The sequence below is a fragment of the Lupinus angustifolius genome, unplaced genomic scaffold, assembly GCF_001865875.1.
Source record: "Lupinus angustifolius cultivar Tanjil unplaced genomic scaffold, LupAngTanjil_v1.0 Scaffold_17_6, whole genome shotgun sequence".
NCBI lineage: Eukaryota > Viridiplantae > Streptophyta > Magnoliopsida > Fabales > Fabaceae > Lupinus > Lupinus angustifolius.
Genome location: NW_017718983.1, coordinates 36,876 through 58,562, shown reverse-complemented (window position 1 = coordinate 58,562; position 21,687 = coordinate 36,876). Strand labels below are relative to the sequence as shown.

The 21,687-nt window shown below is 32.9% G+C and overlaps 3 protein-coding genes across 7 annotated transcripts; 1 reads left to right on the top strand and 2 right to left on the bottom strand.

The window, feature by feature from the left end:
- Nucleotides 1-517: 517 nt before the first annotated feature.
- Nucleotides 518-3,999, bottom strand: LOC109338027 (patatin-like protein 2). Its single transcript, XM_019575159.1, has 7 exons — nucleotides 3,681-3,999; nucleotides 3,357-3,538; nucleotides 2,864-3,053; nucleotides 2,351-2,512; nucleotides 1,603-1,905; nucleotides 826-1,001; nucleotides 518-711 (listed from the first exon to the last, which is right to left on the bottom strand). Exons 1-7 carry the CDS (start codon nucleotides 3,816-3,818, stop codon nucleotides 636-638), a joined length of 1,227 nt encoding a protein of 408 aa, XP_019430704.1. The 5' UTR covers nucleotides 3,819-3,999; the 3' UTR covers nucleotides 518-635.
- Nucleotides 4,000-8,754: 4,755 nt separating this feature from the next.
- On the top strand, nucleotides 8,755-11,905 carry LOC109338029 (probable inactive heme oxygenase 2, chloroplastic). Of its 2 annotated transcripts, none has more exons than XM_019575161.1 (5): nucleotides 8,755-9,268; nucleotides 10,019-10,242; nucleotides 11,030-11,137; nucleotides 11,242-11,377; nucleotides 11,645-11,905. In XM_019575161.1, the coding sequence occupies exons 1-4, from the start codon at nucleotides 8,875-8,877 to the stop codon at nucleotides 11,332-11,334; spliced, it is 819 nt and encodes a 272-aa protein (XP_019430706.1). In that variant the 5' UTR covers nucleotides 8,755-8,874; the 3' UTR covers nucleotides 11,335-11,377; nucleotides 11,645-11,905. The 2 variants fall into 2 exon arrangements, with proteins under 2 accessions (XP_019430706.1, XP_019430707.1); XM_019575162.1 differs by lacking the exon at nucleotides 11,645-11,905 and adding an exon at nucleotides 11,549-11,612 and having other exon boundaries at nucleotides 11,242-11,332.
- Nucleotides 11,906-12,396: 491 nt separating this feature from the next.
- LOC109338026 lies at nucleotides 12,397-21,422 on the bottom strand. Of its 4 annotated transcripts, none has more exons than XM_019575155.1 (16): nucleotides 21,284-21,422; nucleotides 19,981-20,386; nucleotides 19,655-19,880; nucleotides 19,333-19,578; nucleotides 19,100-19,215; nucleotides 18,592-18,690; nucleotides 18,412-18,499; nucleotides 17,493-17,722; nucleotides 16,903-17,084; nucleotides 16,480-16,679; nucleotides 15,214-15,546; nucleotides 14,996-15,097; nucleotides 14,532-14,829; nucleotides 13,598-13,746; nucleotides 13,230-13,514; nucleotides 12,397-12,695 (listed from the first exon to the last, which is right to left on the bottom strand). In XM_019575155.1, the coding sequence occupies exons 2-16, from the start codon at nucleotides 20,274-20,276 to the stop codon at nucleotides 12,486-12,488; spliced, it is 3,060 nt and encodes a 1,019-aa protein (XP_019430700.1). In that variant the 5' UTR covers nucleotides 20,277-20,386; nucleotides 21,284-21,422; the 3' UTR covers nucleotides 12,397-12,485. The 4 variants fall into 4 exon arrangements, with proteins under 4 accessions (XP_019430700.1, XP_019430701.1, XP_019430703.1 ...); XM_019575156.1 differs by having other exon boundaries at nucleotides 21,289-21,422; XM_019575158.1 differs by lacking the exon at nucleotides 21,284-21,422 and adding an exon at nucleotides 21,019-21,129.
- Between the last annotated feature and the right edge of the window lie 265 nt (nucleotides 21,423-21,687).

The window sequence follows — 21,687 nt, the reverse complement described above, 5'->3', positions numbered from 1 at the left end:
ATCACTTTTTGCAACTAAATATCATAATATGTAAATTATAACCTCAAAAGGCATTTTGAAGGAAGTCTAGATTTGTAGATTAACTTTTATTAAGTTGGAATTTTTACAAGCAATTATGCTCCAAAAGCAATGTCATACAAGAACTTGGAAACTACCATCAATGTCGGAACAAATGTTGCATTTGTAATTTTTCACATTAAGTGAATTAATGAAATTCCGACTCCCAATTCTAAATTCTAAAGGAGTGTCAAGTTGACTTTTACACTGACCATTAGAGAATGAGATAAAAATGTATGTATTATGGTTATATGAGTTTTATATATTATCATAACATACATCCACTTATTCATGTATTATTATTGATTTTTAAAAAAATAACACAAATAAATGATAAATAATATACTGACTATATATAAATCTTTATATTAACGGTGTATAAATATTATAATAACAAATCAACAATGATAATTTATTATTATCCGTTCATCTACAACCATTATTATCGAGACTCAAAAAATAACAAAGTACTATTATTACAATATTTTGATAAGGGGTCTTAAAACTCTAAAGAATAATCAAATCACTAAAACTAATAGAATCAAATGTCCTATGAAATATAAAATAAAGAAATTGCATTAGTAGAAGGCTTTCTTAGTGTGTGGAGATCTCATTTCACGGAGTCTTCTTTCATGTGAAAGTATTTTTGCAAACCTACATACATTAGAAATTTAGAATCAAATGCTTTAATATAAACATAGTTTAAAAGTGAATTTGAATAAGTATGTTAATTAAATAAACAAATATGTCTTTCAAATTGATTTTTACCTTATGAGAGCTTCTTCATTGGTTTCTCCATTTTCTATTGGCTCTGATCGACCATTCTCTAAATTGATCCTAGAGACAGGTGTCTTTAATAGATTCTCACCAATTTGACAAAGTTTCTCCAAGTTCTCCTTAGTAGATATATCAACTGAAGAGTTTGCTCCAATCAATGTATCATCCTATATCATGTTGAACAAATTTCATCATTTTATTCTTAACATTTGGCTTATATATTCTTATGTTATTTACATATCCATTCTCATTCTAAAAATCAATTTAATAGGTATACATTATAGTGTAATTGTTTTTTATATTGTCAGCAAATCATTCACAATTTATATGTTAACTAGCATTGAGTTTCAAATAAAAGTAATATAGATTAATGATGAATGATGTGTTGACAATGTAAAAAAGATTTACACATGTTCACTACTTCATCCAATCTTCATTTGTATTAATTTTTTCAAAGAACTAATGATAAATGATAAAATTGCAATATATAAAATTCATACACTTTCACTGAATACATTTTTTCTCTATTTCAAAAGGAAGAGCTAGCTAGATACGAATAAAGTGTAATATTTATGCACTATCAATATAAAGATTTATATACAGTCAATATATATCTACCATTCATTTGTATTACTTTTTTTCTTCTTGAACAGTCAATAATTAAACATAAATACTAAATAATGTAGTGAGTGACAGTGTACCAAACTTATGTATTATTAATGCATACAAATTTTCTTATAAATTTATATGTTATGGAGTTTAATTTACCTGTATACGAAGGTAGTTATTTTCTGAGTGAAATGCTTGAGTAACAGTAGCTAAATGGAAATCCACCATATCAGCACTTGATTGACTAAAAACATCGATTAAGGGAGTAGACCCACCATGGGTTAGCCAACCCAAGAGCCCCCATTTTGAAGCCATATTTGCATTGAATTTTTCTTCATTTTTTGGTGTCCCAGTGCCTATTGAAATTATTAAGAATCGACTATATTCCATTGGCTTGATTGGAAAGAAATCAGAATTTTCTTGAATGATCTGTCTTGTTACTTCATTCATAGCAACTAAAGTCTACATCATAAAATTCCCAAAAGATTATAAAAGTAGTATTAGTTTCAATATATAATCAGAATTAAGGACAAAGCTAGTGATATTATCATAATTATTGATACAAAAAAGGCGTTGATTTAATTATATAATCCCAAAAAAGACCAAAACGTTAGAGATTCAATTCATAACGGCTACAATTATTGAGGCCCATGATTACACCAAAATCATAGTTATTGATATTTCACACATTTTCAACTTCTTCTATACCATATATTATGTATACAAATTGTTCACACATTATAATAGCATTAGTAATATATTATATGCAAATAAAAAGTAACATATTATATTTTTAGTGCTACATATATATACTTGTGTTGTTCCATAGCTTAAATTTTGAGTTTGTCATTAATGAAGATTAAGTAAAATTTTCAATGACAATTAATTAGTGGGTATTAATACATACCGGGTTATTTGCACAAACACCACCATCAATGAGGTTGAATTCATGTATTTTCCCTTTTGGATCTTGGATCTTGAAATTATGTGCAGGAAGATAAGTAGGTGCAGCAGAAGTACTGATGCATATGTCTGAGAGTTTAGCATCTAAGCAAGGTGACTTCTTAAGCTGCATGAATTTCAAATCTCTTTAGTATATGATCTATTTGTTTCTACTAATAAAACAATAAACATATTATTAATTTACCAACCAAAATGTATATTATTATTATTATTATTAATTTATGCACATACGGTACATCAATTATGATTCACTTATTTTATATTTATTTAAAGAGTTAATAATAATTAAATATAAATAATATATAATACAATGAGAGCTACAAAACTTTCATCCATTTTGTCTCTATTATTAAATCTACCAAACTATATTTGGTTAATAGAAGTAATAAAATAACATAAAATTAGAAATTATAGGACTTATATTCCATCAAATGTGGTAGGAGAAAAGGAAACAAACCTGATAAGAAGAGAAAATGGTTGGCTGCAAGCACTTGATGTCAAAGGTGGGAATTACAACGTTGGTTATTGTCTCATGCAAACGAATGTTTCCAAGCTTCTCTCTTACAACCCCATGGAGGTATTTCCCATTGTATTTGGGTCCTCCTAAAGATCTCATTAAATTTGCTAATATTGTCCCACAAAGGCCTCTGCAAGTAATTGAACCCAAAAACATCAATTATAATTGTGTTATTTAGCATATGATAACCGAAGAGAATTTAGACTTTGAATATGATAACATGTTAAAGTTCCATCTCAAATCTATTTGGCAATGAAAAAAGTAGTATAACAAGTATTTAAACCATGCCCAAGAAAATGAGAGAGACGATATGAGACTTATTTCTCAACACAAGTACATTTAACATAAACATAAAATAGAAAGAGCATGAATTCTAGGGCAAAAAAAGAAAGAACATGAATTCTTTCTATGTTCTATCCCAAATGCTAATTACCTATGTTGTGGGAAAATTCTTGGACAATGTTGGAGGTAAAAGGGCTTGATATCTTTAGCAGCAAAAAGTGGACGTTTGTTTTGATCTGGAGCAGTTAACATAGCAGTAACAAGACCTCCTGTACTTGTTCCTGATATCACATCAAAGTAGTCTGCAAGCCTTGCATCCTCACCATCCAACTCCTGCATCACCACATCAACATTCATATGACACTTGTTCGAGGACAGTCACACACCGCGAAAGAGATTATTTCCTTAATTATAGAGTGAGGGATAACGGGATACCCTTAATTATACCAAAAACAAATATAGCTATAATTCATACCTGAAGCTTTGATTCTAGGAATTCAAGAATGGTTGCAGGGATGAGACCCCTAATACCACCACCATCAATGCTTAGAATGGTTACTAAGTTCCCATAAGTTGGGGGCTGAATTTTTTCAAGGGATGATTTTCTCTCCATAGATTTATTGGAAAGGCAAATTGAAGGTTTGTGTGCACAAAATTATGTACCTTCTTGAGGTTTTTGTGTAAAGATAAATGCTGAAGAAAAACCTAAAAGCAAATTAAGGCTATAGTTTCTTTTTGTGCAGAAATTGATGTTAACTAAAAAAATTCAGGTTTGCATGGGTTGTGAGATTAGAGTGAAAGTGCTAATATATATATAGTGGCATGACCCCATGCCATTTGATTAGTTCTTAGTCTAAAGATCAAAGAGGAGAAATTAGTGTCACTTGAAGACTTAGTCAGAGGCTGCAGAATTAAAATATCTTCCCCACTGGAAATGTTTTATGGTCCAAACTGTTGATTTGACAATAAACATTGAAGTTTTTGGTATTATCAAGTGTATCTCTCACTTTATGATAAGAAATTAATTCTTTTTTGAGTGTGTGAGTACCCCTCCGAATAAGTATCGCTTTCAAGAATTAAACTATCAACATTTTTGGTTTACTTGGGATCTGGTTGGACCTTATATCATTAGACCAAGAAGTTGTTCGTAATAACGTGGGAGTGTTGGAACACAACTTTCTTAGTTTATTGAGGAGGAATTAGACAAACTTATAAATTCAGAGTCGTTTGTTACAAGTATTCTGTGAATCTATGATGACTAAATTCATGTTGAACCTTCTTCCTACTTCACAGGTCTACTTTTTCTTGCTACTTTTTCAACCTTAACTCACCTTCTTCGTAGTTATAGCGATAAGACAATTTAATAAGTAAAAGAACTAGTATGTTATAGAACATTTAGACTTTGATTCACATCACAAACAAGACTCAACCCATTTGCTTTATAATTGGTTTCTTAAGTATATATGATGCTATATATTCGATTTTATTACAGCTATGTAAACTAATTTGTTAATGGAGTTAAAATTCAATTCTCTGTCGAATAACAATGACTGTATAAAAAAACCTTCATTTGAAAGTTAGTTGATACTTAACAGGTGTTAAAAAAATACTGTGATTGATAAGATAATAAGATCATTTATATATGTTAGTTGATTTATTTATTTGACTAAAGAATATATTATATGGTGGTATTTAGTAAACAATCTTAATTGAATAAGTTCCTACTTATAAATTCATAAGTTGCATGAAGTATAACACATAGGCATGCATGGTTTTTTCCTTTTGACCCAGTCAAATTATAATTACACAATAAATATATATACTTATCAACCTGATCTTATCAAATCAAATAGTTGGTTTAATGGTGTAAAGTTATTTTAGATTCTAGAAATATAAAAAAGTCAATGGTTTTATTCTTAAAAGCGACATTTGATGGGATAAGTGTTTGCATATTCAAAAATGGATTAGTTCCTTAATCATGGGACGAGATATCTTTAACGGTATAAAAAGAAGAAGTTAATTTAATAATATTTCTTTTTCCATTCTCACAAGCCACCGGTAGAAAACAACAAATCCCAGCTTTTTCTTCATCTCTTTTTCTATGTGAGCCTCCATGCATGGCAGATTGCTTATTAAATATGTTTGCAGACATATACCAACGTCATTAAAGTATGTTTGTAGCCTCAACTTGATATAAACATAATTTCAAGACATGATGCTTACAGCCACAAAGATTACTTTCACAAATTTTATTTGTTAAATAAAAATATATTTGTATCTTATGAAGCAGGAGCCCAAAAGTCATAACAATGACTAATCAATAGACTAAAGATTATCACAAATGACATAACACTTGGCAATAAGCCTAATTGTTCTTTTTCAAACTTGTATAGCAGCCATGTATCATCTAGGACAAAGATCATCTGTCTCAAAAAAAAAATTTGTCCTCATATACCAAGTTAACAAACTTTATAAAATAATGTACAAATAATAATTTCTAATATTATAATTTTTATTTTCAATTAAATAAGACTTTTTAATTGGATATAGACACCAAATAAAATAAAATAGAATGGGTAATGATTTCTATATGTATCATCTAATAAAACACCGTGTCTAGCATTCCAGCGTTCCACAGGAAGGACCCTATACATGGATCCATCTACTACCGCCCTCTCCAATATTCATCTCTTTTTTAAGTTATTATTTTATTCAACCAATAAGCCAAATAAAAATGGCATCAAAAACATATCTCACATCATATCTTAATTCAAAAGGCTTATATATTTATGTTAGATTGTTCAGACTTTGCTAGAATATAATTATAAAATAATATCGATTAAAATTGTCATTAATAATGCTTTCAGACACTATGGCTTCTCATTCCTTTTTTATCCAAAGACTGAGGTCTCCTAAATATTCATCTCAATGTTTCAGCTCCGAATGATAAGAAATATATTGTTTAGTTCAAAAAGATATATAATATTAAGAAAACCTTAACATACATGATGATTAAGGTGATGTTTACCTTTACGGATGTTTGTACATTGTTGCTTATAGTTTTAAAACATTGATAAGAAATTAAAAAAAACTATCGAATGAAAGTATGCTAGTTGCAAACTTATAGAATTAACTATATTTTTTAAATAGAAGAAAGTTAGGGGAAGAGGATTCAACTATTAGTTTAGATTGATATATGTTACACGTCACCTACATGCATTAATCCTTACCAAATTAGTGTAAGAGAAAAATCAATGGACGATTCTAAAACTAAAAGGTAAGGGAAGAGGATCTCATAGAAATTGATCCTTAACAAGACTATTTTTTATATCGAAGAAGGTTAAGAAAAGAGGAACTAATTTTTCATTGACGCAAAAAGATGATTGTTTTTATTAACAAGTGAAGAAATAAATTCAATTGATGCTTATTAGTTTAGAATTCAGAGGACACTAATAGTTTATGACTTATAGGTTCTGGGTTTATTTTATTTTTCCTATCGGTTAGTTTATCAACTGATTTTAACAAATAATTATGTTATGTTCAACTAACTTATCAGTTCCTAGATTTTCATCCTCAACTTCTAAACTCATAGCTACTTTAGTTTTGTTTAACACAGCTCACTTATAAACTAGTTCAAAGTTTTTGAGCCAACTAACTTACATGGCCTATATATGATAAGTTACTTATGACTAGGGGCGGCAATGTGAGCCAGGCCCGGCCCATCCCGCCTTTGGCTCGCCAAAATAAGGGCTGGTCCGGTCTGGCCTGTATTGTTAAAAGGGCTCAAAATGTCAGTTCAACCCATATTTTGCAGGGCTGGCAGGTTGATGGGCTGGCCTGTTTCCCCCCTCCAAAATGTACATAATTAAAGCTTTTAGACAAAAAATAATCAACAAACTTGATAAATGTCTTTTAAAACAAAAAATCACAAACATAAGTCTACAATATTACAATAACAACATAACATCTTAGCTTAAAACTTGTAAATTCTAAAGAAGAAACCAACATAGTCTTCAACTTTTAGATTATTAGTTCACAATAAAACTTCTAAGTCATAAATTTCAATTTTTAAATATTAGATGCTCTGTTAGAAGAATATGCCTCTACTTTTCTATTATTATCATCATCAACGTCTTTGAAAAATGGATGTTAATGGAATAAGAAATGGAGATCAAACAAAACAATTTTAACATAAAATAGAACCTCAGGAGTGAGGAGTGAGCTGAAAAATGGATGCTAAGAGAGTCTGAGATCAGTATGCCAAGAGAGCTGGAAAGTGGAAAATGGATTCGAGTTTACTGGTTTATGGCTTTTTGCACAATGCAAGTGTGAAGTGGTTTGTGGTTTATGCTAAGAGAGAAGTAGTTTAATGGTTTGTGGTTTATGCTAAGAGAGTCTGCTAGTTGCCACGCCCCACGCACAACACAGTGTCACACACTTTAGTTTTTTATTTTTTAACAATGGCCCGCCGGGCCAGCCTGGCCCGGCCCTCCTTGGCCCGTCTAAAAAACGGGCTACTAAAACGGGTTGAATATGGGTTTTTGGGCTAAGATCCTGAGCCCGGCCCGCTAAAAATAGCTATTCGAACAGGCTGGCCTGTCGGCTCAAGCCCATATTGCCACCCCTACTTATGACATATAAGTTATGAGCATATTTTATTTTATAAGTATGAGATAGAGTAATGTCACCAAACTAGAATAAGTTTGTTGATGAACTTATACTATTTCACTAGTTAGTCTTATCAAGTACCTAAACTTTTGTCTCTCCGATATTTGGAGATGATCTTTGCTTATCAATATTCAGCAATAAACCTTAGGCAGTCTTTATTCTAACCTAAAATACTAATATGTCAGGTGAGTAGGAGTGAGTTAAGATTTGTCATTTACTCAATCCTACATATTGGTGATCGTGTCAGCTTTTAAACTCATATCTGACCCTAGAACCGATTAAATATAATGCATATTTATTTTAGATAAAGTCATCTGAATATTTTTATTATTATTATAAATATTTAATTTGACATATAAAATGATATGTGTATATAATATTATTAGTAATGTATATAAGGTGAAAAAAATTTAGAGAATCACTAATACTTTCTATCTATTAAAGATGTGTCATTATTGTGTAAACATTCATTTGAATAAAGACACACAAACATGATGAATGAGTGACAATGTAACAGGTCGGACAGGTCATGCTTGGTCCCTACCCGTCTCTAGATATTGACAAAATCTAATTTTTGAACTCGAACACAACCCTATACTCGATGAAACCCAATTCTATTCGATCCCAATCATGATTGGTCCATAACGAATAAGCAGGTAAAGTCAGGTCCTATTTACTCCTAATTATGAGTATCGTAACATTTTGATAAAGAACTGGCCAAAATATGTAATTATTTTTTCATATCCTAAAATAAAAAACTCCACACCTCACTACTCACTAGACACACTATTTATCACAGAAAGTATTATATTTATTGTTTTTGAAGGAAAAATCGAAAAGAAATAAAAGTAATGCAAAGAATTCTCTCATTTTCTAAATTCTAGCATCACAGTTAGTGTTATCCTCCCCATCATTTCCTTACACTTTACTTTCTGCTTTTCGGATAATCAACAAACACAACACAATAAGCACTAGAGAATAATCACTTTTGGAAAGAAACGATGTTGTTAATGGCGAAACCCATTCAACAACTATATTGCTTCTCATTTTCCCCGAACCATAACAGCTTATTCTCCAAAATCTCAACCACCACAAATTCTCCGACTCAAATTCGTTGCTGCTTCGCTTCTTCGGTGAATTCTGCGCCGCCAGTGTTAAAGAAGAGGAACAGGTATCGGAAGATGTACCCTGGAGAAAGCACTGGTATAACTGAAGAGATGAGGTTCGTTGCAATGAAACTTCGTAATACGAAAGCTCAAGATCGTGGAGAGGGAGAAGGAGGAGATTCTGATACGTGGCAACCTTCTATGGAAGGGTTCATCAGTTACTTGGTTGATTCTAAGCTCGTTTTCGACACGGTTGAACGCATTGTTGATGAATCAGAAAATGTTTCTTGTAAGTCTAATTACAATTGGAATCAATGAGTGAATGAGAATCGATTAAAAAAATTAGGGTTTAGGGTTTATAATTGCTGTAATTAAAATGGGAAGGGTTGAGGTTATAGAAAGCTGTAGTTAGGGCGGCTTGAGGTTATAGAAAGCTTATTTGGAGTTAGGAGAAGAACTTCATGAAAATGATTTATGAAAATAGCTTATAAGTGTTTTTGTTAATGCCATCAGGTAGCTTATTTGCCGAAAAGTTAATATGCTTATAGGTGTTTGGTAAAGAGACTTATTTCAATAACCTATGAACTTATAAACTCGTATTTGATAAGCTACTTGAGGTAGTTCATGGGGTAATAAGCTAGTGGCTGAATGCTGATCTTATTTTACATCAATTAGGTAGCTTATCGGCTGATCTTAGAAACAATTTTGATTTGGCTTGAGTATTAGCTCTTGACTTTGAGCCTCTAGGTTATAAACTTCTAGGAAGCTTATCAGCCTTCGGTTGGATTATAAGCTTGTAGCTCTAAGAGCCAAACATTGCCTATGTGTTTGTAAGTTATTTTCTTATGAAAATTAGTTATTTTTAGTTTATTACAGAAAAGCATATTAGATAAGTGCTGTAGTTGTTTACTCAATCTCACTCTTAGTCGAGTCCAAAGTGATTTTCGGATACTGGGGGTATGAGGGTATCAAGTAAGCTTAAAACATCTGTAATTTTATAAGATGAATTTGTTTGTGTTGATGTGTTTGTACTTTGCAGATGCGTACTTCAGGAAGACTGGATTGGAAAGATCAGAAGGGCTTTCCAAGGATCTAGAAGGGTTTAAGGAACAAGGAGTTGTGATCCCAAATCCCAGCTCTCCAGGGCTTAGTTATGCTGAATATTTGGAGGAACTTGGTGAGAGGAGCGCACCCTTGTTTCTCTCCCATTTCTACAACATATATTTTTCTCATATATCTGGTGGTCAGGTCATAGCAAAGCAGGTTCAATTGCTTCCCTTCTATTGGGATTTAATCTATATTTTATTATTTAACTTTTCGTTTTTTTCATGTATCTAGTTTATGATAACTATGTCTAGGAGTATAATGGTATTTCCTGTCCTAAAGGGGGTTTCAGAGAGTCTTCGTATGGTGGGCCAGTCTTGATGGATGAATTAGCAGATAATCTGATGATAGTTTTGGATAAAAAGTGAATTGAGTATTTAAAAGTTGATGACATAAGGCCATTAGGAAGATATAGTGCAAAATAGATTGTTATCAAACCATAACTCCATATTGCATTTCCATGCATCCTGCTTTTGTCATTGTTTTGGAATTCCATCTACAGAAGCTTGGAAAAGAAGAATGTGCTTATATAAGTTTTTATATAGCTACTTTAGTATCCATTTTATGTTTTACGAGTAATAATCCTTGAGAGCGATCTTGGAATAAAAGGCCATAATATCAAACAACTATATAGAATATGGTGTGAACAATAGATTGGACTCCATTCCCTTAATTTCAGCAGATATATTGGATGATAGCTTGGTTTTGAAGACAAGTGTTGCATCTATAGAACAAGCTTTGGGCTCTTAAGTACACACAGAATGTGCATATAAACCCATATCTACTCATGCATTTTGTTAAAAATGAATTCATATTTTGTCTTTCCAATATTAATAGGTGCTTAATTCTTGTAGTCAACTTAGAATCAGGACTAATGAATTCCTTATGTAAACAATGTGAAAACATCAAGTACTTTTTAAGCTTATCATTCTATTCTATCTTTTAGGTTTCTAAAAGTCTTCTGGAAGGGAAGGAGCTGGAATTTTACAAATGGGAAGGAGAAGTAACAGAATTGCTGAAAGGTGTTCGAGAGAATCTTAACATGCTTTCAGAGGTTGATTACTAAGAATGCTTTAATTGTGGCTTTGGTATTATATTTGGATGCTGCATCCTAATTACTACTTTATTTATTATTCATTGTGATTATGGGTGATGCAGCATTGGTCTCGAGATGAAAAAAACAGATGCTTAAAAGAAACGACCAAGTCATTCCGGCATATGGGACAGATTGTTCGGCTGATCATCTTATAGACAACCTTTGATTCCTTTTATCAACAAAACTGACCTTTTTATGGTAAGTTTTCTAAACATTTCTTTTCTTCCCTTAACTTGTAAACATGTGCTCTAATGTATTCGATTCTTAAATGAGATAAATGTTTGCTTGGTTGACTTTTAATGCTTAAAAATGATAGATTTAATTTTTTTAGGGCGAGGCTATTAGCTCTCCAATTATGATAATTTTGTAAACTAAAAAACTAATATTATGATAGAGGAGTGTGAATAAGTAGCATGACCCCATGTTTCAATGTGTCTCTCAATGTCCCTACTTCTTACATTGCAGTTGCATATATAGTGTGTGGTGGTCCTGGTGGATAAGCCCAGAAGTCATGACATGCTGCTACATTGGATATTAGATTGTTTGAGGCATATATTGTTGATGTCATGTCTCACATTGATGTCTATTTCATATTAGTTTAGTATGTGCCTTAACTCTTATGGATTTACCCATTTTTCATTGATAAGGAATTGTATTTATTGGATAAAAAGATAATTATTCAAATTTTCATTAGAGATGTATCTTAGCTACAATGTGTAGAAATTTCATTTGTTGTGACATCTAAGTAAAATACCTCTCTATCTCTCAACTGGTAATTACTTCTCCCTTAGTTATAATTTTTTTGGCAAATGCTTTAATGGTCAGCAAGATCCTAAGGCTTTATTAAAAAACAACTTAGAATTAGGGACCATTGAATGTTTTATTTGTATCATGTATCATTCCTCCATCCAGTCTATTACCGAAGATGATATGTATTCCCATCATATCCCATGTTTGATTTTGGAGCACATCTTCTCTATCAAGAAGTGCACTACTCCATATACCATTTCATTCTCATGGCTAAAAAATATAAACTTAATTTATATTTAATTCATGTTTTATTTTTTTGACCAATGACCAGCAAGTATATGGAATGATATAAACTTTGGGACAGAAGATGTAGCTCGTTTGATTTTATGTCCCAAGGGACACCACCTTAGGGACTGTCATTTTGATACCAATGACCATTGAACTAGCAAAATTAGATAAGAGGTGAAAAAACAGATAAAGGAGCTACATTTTTTCCTTCCATTTCTTTAAATTGCTTCCTAAATAATGTTACAAATAGGGGAACTAGATCAATGGATCATTGAACTGGTTCTTTATCTACATTACCACTGTCTTTCTTATTTGTTCGTTCAATAACAAAATGGTCAACAATTTTGACCGTTTTTAATGGATCTTGGTGGGAAGTGGCTGCACTCCATTTGCTAGGAAACCTTCTCATATGGCTCAACTGTTGGGGATGTTTTGTCTCTCCCTCCCATTTAGGATCAAGCTTCCACGCCTTCGGAACCTGTGCAATGAAGATGTATACCCTCTTTAATAAACCAAAGGAGTATAGTTATGATTTTAAAAATATCTCAAGCATCCTGGAAAAAGTGCAATGACTCTTAGGTAGTGTTTGGCAAACACGTCAAACCAGGACGGAAAAGAACATACATGCTTGTTTTGTGTTTGGTGCATAAAGACAATATACTGAAAAGTAAAACAGGCCAAAGAGAACAGAACATTTGTTCTATCATGCTCCATTGTCCACACACCAAACACCATCTAAGAAATATCATGTTCTCAAAGCTTACATTAATTGCAATGATAAAGCGGTAGTAAAGTATAATACATTTATTTATACACATTTAAGACTAAAACATCATCAAAGAATTTAGGTCAAAAAATACAAGTAGAAACATCAAAGAAAACAGTTTGAAATCATCCAGCAATCACTATCAAAGTTACTGCAGGTATCCAAGTTATGTAGCAATTTTAACTTGAACCAATTCAGCACTTGACCTTATATAAAACAGTAATGAAATGAATGCTAGTATCTTACCTTATCAACAGCCAGAGTAAAAACTTCGAGATCACCATCAGATTTGATGTGAAATCGTGTGAACGCTTTGTAATTGGCTATTCGGAGAGACGAAAAGGCTTCATCAAAGTGTAAGTGAAGCCAATTGATGCAAATGTATAAGTAGCTCCCAAACACTAACGAAACAACTGGGGTTGAGAAGACCCAAAAATAAAGGAAGACGGAAGCATAATATGTCATAGCAACCCCTCTGGATAGAGACTGCAACCCATGCTTGCAAATATTGCTTCGCGAGACGGCCATGACCTGAGAAAATCATTTCCATTACAATATCCACAATAAGAACAATCAAAACTGAAATAGACCAAAGAACTTTCTTAGTTTCTTACCTCTGGCACATCAAAAGCAGACATTAGATACTTGATACATGCTGGATAAAGTCCAAATGTCCATTGTTCGATACGAGCTCTGAGGCCAGTTGGATCTGGAAAGTGCTCACTTTCCACTGATCGATACCACTGATACAAAGTGTGATACCCTGGATTAAAAAAACTTGTTATTATGATCGAAACATTATCACAGAAAAAATACTACTTTATGAAGTATCATAATCTACTTCAGCAATTTATTTTGATAAGTAATCAACTAAGCTAGTCCCACCTAGTGGATTAAGACTTGGTTGTTGTTGTAAGTAATCAATTAAGCTAAGTTGTATCAATTAATCGTCTACCTATTGAATCTGGCTTCCAACATTGAACCAAAGATACGATATTTAGCACTACAATTTCCACCAAAATGAATAAATGAATAATTATAATGTGTAGATTTAGTAAGCATTGTATAACTATGACAAAGTCCTCATGGATGCACCCATATGATGTCACTTTGCAAAGTTACATACAATGAAGACAATAAAACTTTCGCTCTTTCTAGTTAGAAGCTCATTTCAGTGGGCGAGCCCCGATTCATTGGTAAGGTTGTTGTTTAGTGACTCAAAGTCATGGGTTCAAATTTTGGAAACAACCTCTCCACTGACGGAGTAAGGTTGCATATCTACCCTCCTCAGACCCTACTAGGTGGGAGTCTCATGTATTGAGTCACCCTTTTACTTCAATAGCTATATTGTTATCCTCCCACTTCGTGTTAACAACGCTTAGAGCTAAGAATGTTAAAAGGGGGGCAGCAATTAAAATTCAGGGAAACTAACAACTGTAATAAAGCCTTCAATAAATAATTAAATAATATGTTAATTTGTCTTAAGACTTTGCAGTACAAGCAACAAATTATATCAATACTAAACATTAAACAGGAATGAAACATAACCTGAAGTTGCCAGCAATTTATGCCGGATGCATATTTCAACGCCTAGTTCAAGAAGTAACATGAGAATCAACGCTGCAGCGAGGTGAGCAGAAACATGAAGAATTCCAATTATTGCTCGCTTCTTCCGTGACACTTTGGATGGAACAAAAGCATAAGCTGCAATTAGCAATAGTATAGCTCCTGCTAGTGATACACAAGAATGCTCCAAGATGTGTATAAATCCATTCCACACAGTTCCAAAGAAACTCCTTATGTGACCAGAAAATGTATCATGTTGCAGGATGTGACTCAGCTGACACTAGAAATAAGATTAAAATTTTTTGCATCTTAGGGATAAATTATAATAATAATATGACCGAATCAGATAACCAATATGCTAATCTCTGCTTTGGTTACTGAAGAAGCCTAAAGGAAAGAACAGGAATCCAATGGTCTGAAAATAACACAGAAATAGGGAAACTCACATGTGGAAACATTGAAAACACCAGTATAAAATATATAATGCCGCCAATAAAATCGAACTGCCAGTTCTTCTTTCGAAACTTCAGGATATTTCCTAATGCAATCTGCATAAAACAAGAAAACATGTTACACCATAATGGGCTAGAAAGCAGATAGATTAAAAATCAGAATAAAACAATAAAAAATGGAAAACTAAGCAAACTATTAATGTTCTACATACTCTTCTCGAATCATCGAAGGAAGGATATGCAGCCTTGCATTCATAGGAAACTTCATTATGTTTTTCGAATTTACTGAAGACATGGGTGGGATGCAGAAATGCTCCACCACAACCATTTACAAGTAGATGGTGAACATGGACAGGCCCATCCGACTTTACGTGAGAATGGCGCATGTAATGATGCAAGTCCCCAGCCATTCGAAGCTTGCATCTTCCTTTTAAATAATCATTAATAAGGTGTGTAACATTCTTTGCAGTAGCATCATGCCAATACCAGTCAGTAAGCCAAGTTGGTTCATGAGTTATAATGATCACAGAGTCATCCTCTTGAACCTTCATAAAAATGGTCATGTAAACATGTGTGGTAAATCAGCCGAATAAGTCAAACAATACAAGCAAAACACTAAAAAAATATCTGAATAGCCGATTAATCAAAGCTTCTGTTGTTTGTAGAATTGAACAAAGATTCATAAGCAACAAGATCATGATAAAAGAAGTGTCCAAATAGCATAACTATAAAATCTATGAATAAGGGACTTAGGAATAAATATATAGCAGGAGACAACCTACGATAAAAGTATTGAAGGAGACTATACAAAATTAATTGGGCAATGCTATACTTTTCGCTCACTCGTTTGCTACCTCTCACAATAAGTATTTCATAGTTAAATATCATCACTTAGATCAATCATTATATTAAACCAAAAAGCTTCAATAAAAGAATCCCTATTAATAAGAGGCAAGCACTGTACCAAAAAATAGTAAAATAAAATTATGTTCCAGAGGCATAAACAAAATTTTAATTTTGAGAGAGCCTGGTCACCTATATATAATAAACAGTTCACTTCAAAACTAAATTAAAACTTCGATATTTCAAAATTTTCAAACAGTTGTGGCCATTCAATGTAACTAGGAACCATTACAAAGATGCATTGCAAGTAGTGGTCCTAGGTAAAATGCTTAGTTATTGGCAAATATGCATACATGGCTGAAAATTTGAAACAAAATCATAAGTGTAATTCCCAAGAAGGTCAAAATACAATGAGGAACCACAAAAGGCTTGCGTGCACACAACTAATATTTTATGAATCAGCGACTCAGTCTGAGTCTTGATGTGCTGACCCTTTCAGTCATTCTACCAAAAGTGACAGTAGAATAAAAAACAAACTATAATGTCAAACACATTCGCTACAAGAAAATATGTGAACCAAAACATTCATGAAGTATTTCACCACACTAAAATGAAGAAACTGCAGAATATTATACCTTCTCCTTTACCAATTCTGAGAAGAATTTGAACTGATACACATCAATATCACCATGGAGCGCCAAATCAAGCCCAAAAATCCACCACCTTTTAGGGAGTTGCAAAGCAAAATAACTCTTTCTCTGAGGCATGAACCATCCACCTAACCAACTTCTATGACATATATACCTCATAAATGTCTGGAGTCCATCAAACCAGTCTGAAGCAAAAAAATAGTGATGTTTACTGTATCGTATTGGTGTTCGGCACAAAAACACTATTTAAAAGTCTTCTGGAAAATGAAATAAGGTAAAATGACTGAAACAAACATAATAAAAGTAGATAATAGATAGGAAAGGGAGAAGTGTGACAATGATCTATTAAATGAATTCATTGAGAAAGGACATACAAATATGGAGCTAGAACCAGGAGCTAAAACTAACCATGGTTTCCAGGAATAATAAAACACTGAGGTCCAATGTACTGTTTTAATTCGGCCCCACAAGGTACTTCGGGCTTGTTGACAGCTATCTGCTCTGCTTTATACCAAGGAGGAGGTTGGAGAGCATACTCAAAAGGAAGAAAAAGACGCCTTTCATATGTAAACGCTGATGGATTAGGATACCTGCAATAGGACCAATATGAAGTCATTGCAAAGTAAATAGCCATGAGACACTTTCGAAAAAATAAGATTTTAAAACTCTCTAAATTAAAAAATTCTGTAGTAAGGACCCTTTATCTCAACATCATTATTGATGCAATAAGAGAAGCTGGTATTGTCCTAGCAAGACAACAGATAATGTAAAAGTAAATGATGTGGCCTCTGGTTATGAGCCCTTCACAAAATGTTCTGGATAATCCAAAATTAATTACTGAAAACTCAGAATTCCATTATTCATGATTTGATTTTAGACTTTAGGTATTTAAACCACCGCTTTAACTGGTGTCAAATTAACATACTGAAGAAGTTTGCAAGTAAAAATTGATCACATCACGTGAAACCAGCCAGATCGAATAAGAGTAGCCAACTTACGCGAGATCACCTCCAATTAGTAGCAAATCTGCACGACGTAGGGTATGCACAGAAAGACCTTTCAATGCACGAAGGGAAGGCTGAGCAAGTAACCGTGCAACAGCATAAGATGAGTTCCCACCATCACCAGTATCAGCCATGAAGTCAAACCAAAAATCATCCTTCTCACTGAAATGATCATATAGAAGATCACCTTGTTGATTTCCATCGTGAACCTTACTCATTGCTGCCTGTTGATGAAAATAAGACTTGTTACACCCTCACAAATATCAAATTTATATTCTTGTAACAAGGCTAATGATAAGACAAAGCAAAACTCATTGGCATCTGAATGTAATATATAATAATCAATCAACTCTAAAGACGACTTTTTAAAGTCATCTATGAACACTTTTTAAAGATTTTTTATACAAATTTAACTACATATACAAGGAAATTCCAGTTCAGTAGACTCAATAGGATGCCATTAACTGCACATAAAAATTTAAAACAAAATCTGGAGAGCATAATATATATTGCACTAAGAGGAATGTTTCTTGTGATAAAAACAAAAGCATGAAAATTTGTCTGTTGTAAAAGCAGTTGATTTCTAATGTTTGATGAGTTGTGTTCTTAAAGGAGGAAAATACCAATACAAAGTCATTGTCAACAATATAAGACTGGGGCAAGACTGCGTACATCTACCCTTCCCAGACCCTACTAAATGAGAGCCTCGTGCACTGAGCCACCTTTTCTTTAAAGCAATTGCCAACAATATATAAAAATATTATCCTTTTAAGATTGTCTGAAACCAGATTTGGAGTAACTAAGAATCCCCTGAAAAGGTATGCACATGCTTGCTGTGACAGTGATTTTAAATTGATTACTTCATGGAATATAAAGTAGTCAGCTAAGTGTTTCAAGCCATATAGAATGTTACCTGCATCGTACGCATGTCAAAACGCCCAACGAAAACGGTCACAGATACCAGGAGATCAAAAGCTGTTTTGAATAAATCAGCTGATGTTCTGCATCATTTAGAATTGATAGCAGGTGTAAGAACATATTTATGTCCAACTACAAGACCGTAATTGGGAAACAGAATAGTTTAAATACATACCCAGAGTACCAGGGAACCATGTCCAAAAAGTCAGGCTTCATCTGCTTCTTCTTCAACTTCTCATATTCTTCAACAGATAACGGATGAGTGAGAGCCCACCTGTTCATTTTGCAGGCATAAAAACAGATGGTAAGCGAATTAATGAAAATAAAAGGTCCATAATATCAAAATGCAGTACTATTTCTAAAATATTGTGAAGTGTTCAATATTGAACGAATGCCTCATGTCACCGATGCATATTGCTTAGCGCAACGAAATATAGTCCAAAATAATACAGTACAATGCAAAATAAAATCTTTTAATGGCAGTAATCTCCATTGATGTTATTGACCTTTTAATATGGTCCACAATAATACATATGTTATTGACCTTTTAGTGGCAGTAATCTCCAATGAAATCTAACATTAGAATGCCAGTATGATACAAATTGTAGTTTGAACCCGAAAAGGAAATAAAGAAAGTCACAAAATTTAGCACATTATAAAATCAAAAATAAAGAACCACTCACCCTGTTGACCTTTCAACCACATAATTTGCAATGTAAAGTCCAACAAATGTGGCCCAAAGTGAGTAGATTGGGGAAATCTTATCTGATGAACCAGGGCACGAGCCATTGCAAGGTATCTAAAATAACAAAAAATAATTACAACGTCAAAGCTTGTAAAGTACCAGAACATAAATAGACATGATCTAATACAGAAGATTGCATAAATCACATAATGATGTTAACTTATTAAGTACCTTGCCATAAATAACCCACTTCGATAAAAGAGGATAATCACTTGCAGATCCAACTGGAGCAAACCAAGATGAGCAAACTTGGTCCTTCAACTCATTCATTCGGAGAAACTTAGCAAGCCATGTGTTTCTCTCTTCTTTCTTCCAGAAAGAAAACCAGTTAGAGTTTCTTCGATCAAGCGGTCTTTCTCTCAGCATGGCACGGTTACCACAATGGCTATAAAATACACAGCAGGCCACACTAAGCACCTATTAGAAGAAGAAGAAAGGCATCAGAACAATATCAAGTGTTTTAAAGACGCAAAAAATCATCTTCCGAACTTACAGCGCAGTTTTGAAGAATTGTCAAGATCTCTGGTCTCTTTCCAGCCACACGTGAAACAAGGCCGATATACCAGAGGCCATAAAATATAATATGGAAGACAAGAAGAAACACTATAGAAGAAACATATATCGTCAGAAACAAAGATAGATTCATCCTTAGGTCCACCCCCATTGACAAAAAACTAGGTAGATGATTCACAGCAGCCACTAGAATCCAGGTTATGTACCTGCAAAGTGGATACCATATTATTTCTAATCCCATAAGTACTTTCACATAAAAATACAAAATAACACATGCACAATAATAAATTTGTTAAAGAAACTCACCATCGACTAAAATTTGAATAGCTCGGCTTGATAGTCTTCCTTATAAATGGTGATGAAAAGAAATAAAAGAACCCAAACAGGCAGGCATACATAGACCACCACTTAATATTGTTGTCTAATTTTTCTACAAGGGTCTGTATATTGTCGGATGAGATGAAAAAGAGGCAACCAACAGCAACAGCAATTACGGCATGGCGGGAATGCTCATGAGGGTAAGGGTAAGTGTAGGTTAGAATAGTTCTAACCCGCTCCATTTTGAGTGTATCAAGAAAACCAGACTGCTTATCAGTGATCATTCCACTTCCAATATTTTAAAAACAAGATGTCACTAATGTATTAAAACTCTTGCAAATAAACCCAATTTTTAGGAGTTCCAGAAGATCATTGTGAAAGCACCAAAATAATCCTGTAAAAGATGAAAATAATACATAGTGTTAGTATTTTTATGGTAATTTAGGTAACAGCATCACATCATCAACAGCAAGAGAAACACCAATACCATCAGATAATCTAAGTACGCGCGGAGCTAGAGTCACGGGACACAGATCAACAATAAAAATTTGATCGAAGAACATAAATAAAAATGTAATAGTTGTAATTATTCAGGGCTGCCTAAGCAAATCCTTGGTCAAAATTGGAAATAATTGAAATCCGTTTTTTCATAATCTATTTTCTACAATCAAATTCTCCACCATCCTACCACAAATCCGTTTCTCTATATAAGAACTCATTCTAGGCATTCAGCTTTCTCTTGATTTTGCTAATTAAATTTCCCAATGCTTCCATATCTAGCCATGTTCAATGTACACTAAATTAATGATGCATATCTCATTCCTAGAAAATAATAGCCATAATGAAAGTTCATCCAAGCTCATAGTAAATGAAACTCAGGGAACTAAAAATTAAAATAACAAAGAAGACTTAGTAATATAATAAACTACAAAACTAGATTCTATTAAGCACTTAACTTAAAGTGAACAGTTAACAAAAATCAATCAAATTTAGTAAGAGATTGATCAAAACCCTAACTCCCCTTACCATGCAAGTTTTAAGGCAAAACAACATAAGAAAGCAATGAATATATTGGGAAACGAAATCTTAAAAACAAAAAACATAGCTCATTCATAATAACAAGCAAAGACAACAAAAAAAAACCATAAAAGAAACGAACATGTTATAATCAAAAAAGCTGTCAGTTACACACATGAAACAACACAAATACACAAGCATAAGCAATGTTCCTAATGATTAAAAAACAGAAAACAAAAGAGACACGAAAACTAAGAAAGAGAGAGCGTGATACCAAACTTGTTATCGTGAGAAAAATGGAACGCATGTGAAGTGCGTGCAATTTATGGTTAACATGTGAAAAGGGACATTGGCAACAGCATATTCTTTTGAACTACGACCATGACTTTACAACATAAAACTAACTATTACTTGTGAAACCATGTTGTTACAATCTAATTGGAATTACGCTATTGACATCACATCAACATATGCCACAACAAATTTCTAGTTATATATTTTGTAATAAAGAAAAATAAAGTCTCTACTTATATTAGTTATATCATTATGTCATATTTAATTATTTTTTATAAAAAAATCTAAAAGCTAAAAAAAATAGGACATATGGAGATGGGTACGCATCTGCTGTCCCATTATTTTAATAATTAAAATTTTAACTTAAATAATTTTTTTCAACCA

Bases quoted from the DNA above. Each gene is read 5' to 3' on its own strand.
- LOC109338027 (XM_019575159.1), bottom strand. From the start codon at position 3,818: ATGGAGAGAAAATCATCCCTTGAAAAAATTCAGCCCCCAACTTATGGG. The intron at 3,054-3,356 runs GTAATTAGCATT...AATTACTTGCAG, and splicing joins AGAATTTTCCCACAACATAG to AGGCCTTTGTGGGACAATAT. The intron at 2,513-2,863 runs GTTTGTTTCCTT...AAATTCATGCAG, and splicing joins CCATTTTCTCTTCTTATCAG to CTTAAGAAGTCACCTTGCTT.
- LOC109338029 (XM_019575161.1), top strand. From the start codon at position 8,875: ATGTTGTTAATGGCGAAACCCATTCAACAACTATATTGCTTCTCATTT. The intron at 10,243-11,029 runs GTTCAATTGCTT...TCTATCTTTTAG, and splicing joins GTCAGGTCATAGCAAAGCAG to GTTTCTAAAAGTCTTCTGGA. The intron at 11,138-11,241 runs GTTGATTACTAA...TGGGTGATGCAG, and splicing joins ATCTTAACATGCTTTCAGAG to CATTGGTCTCGAGATGAAAA.
- LOC109338026 (XM_019575155.1), bottom strand. From the start codon at position 20,276: ATGATCACTGATAAGCAGTCTGGTTTTCTTGATACACTCAAAATGGAG. The intron at 17,723-18,411 runs GTAACATTCTAT...TTTCATCAACAG, and splicing joins TTGACATGCGTACGATGCAG to GCAGCAATGAGTAAGGTTCA. The intron at 16,680-16,902 runs GTTAGTTTTAGC...TTTTTGCTTCAG, and splicing joins TATTATTCCTGGAAACCATG to ACTGGTTTGATGGACTCCAG.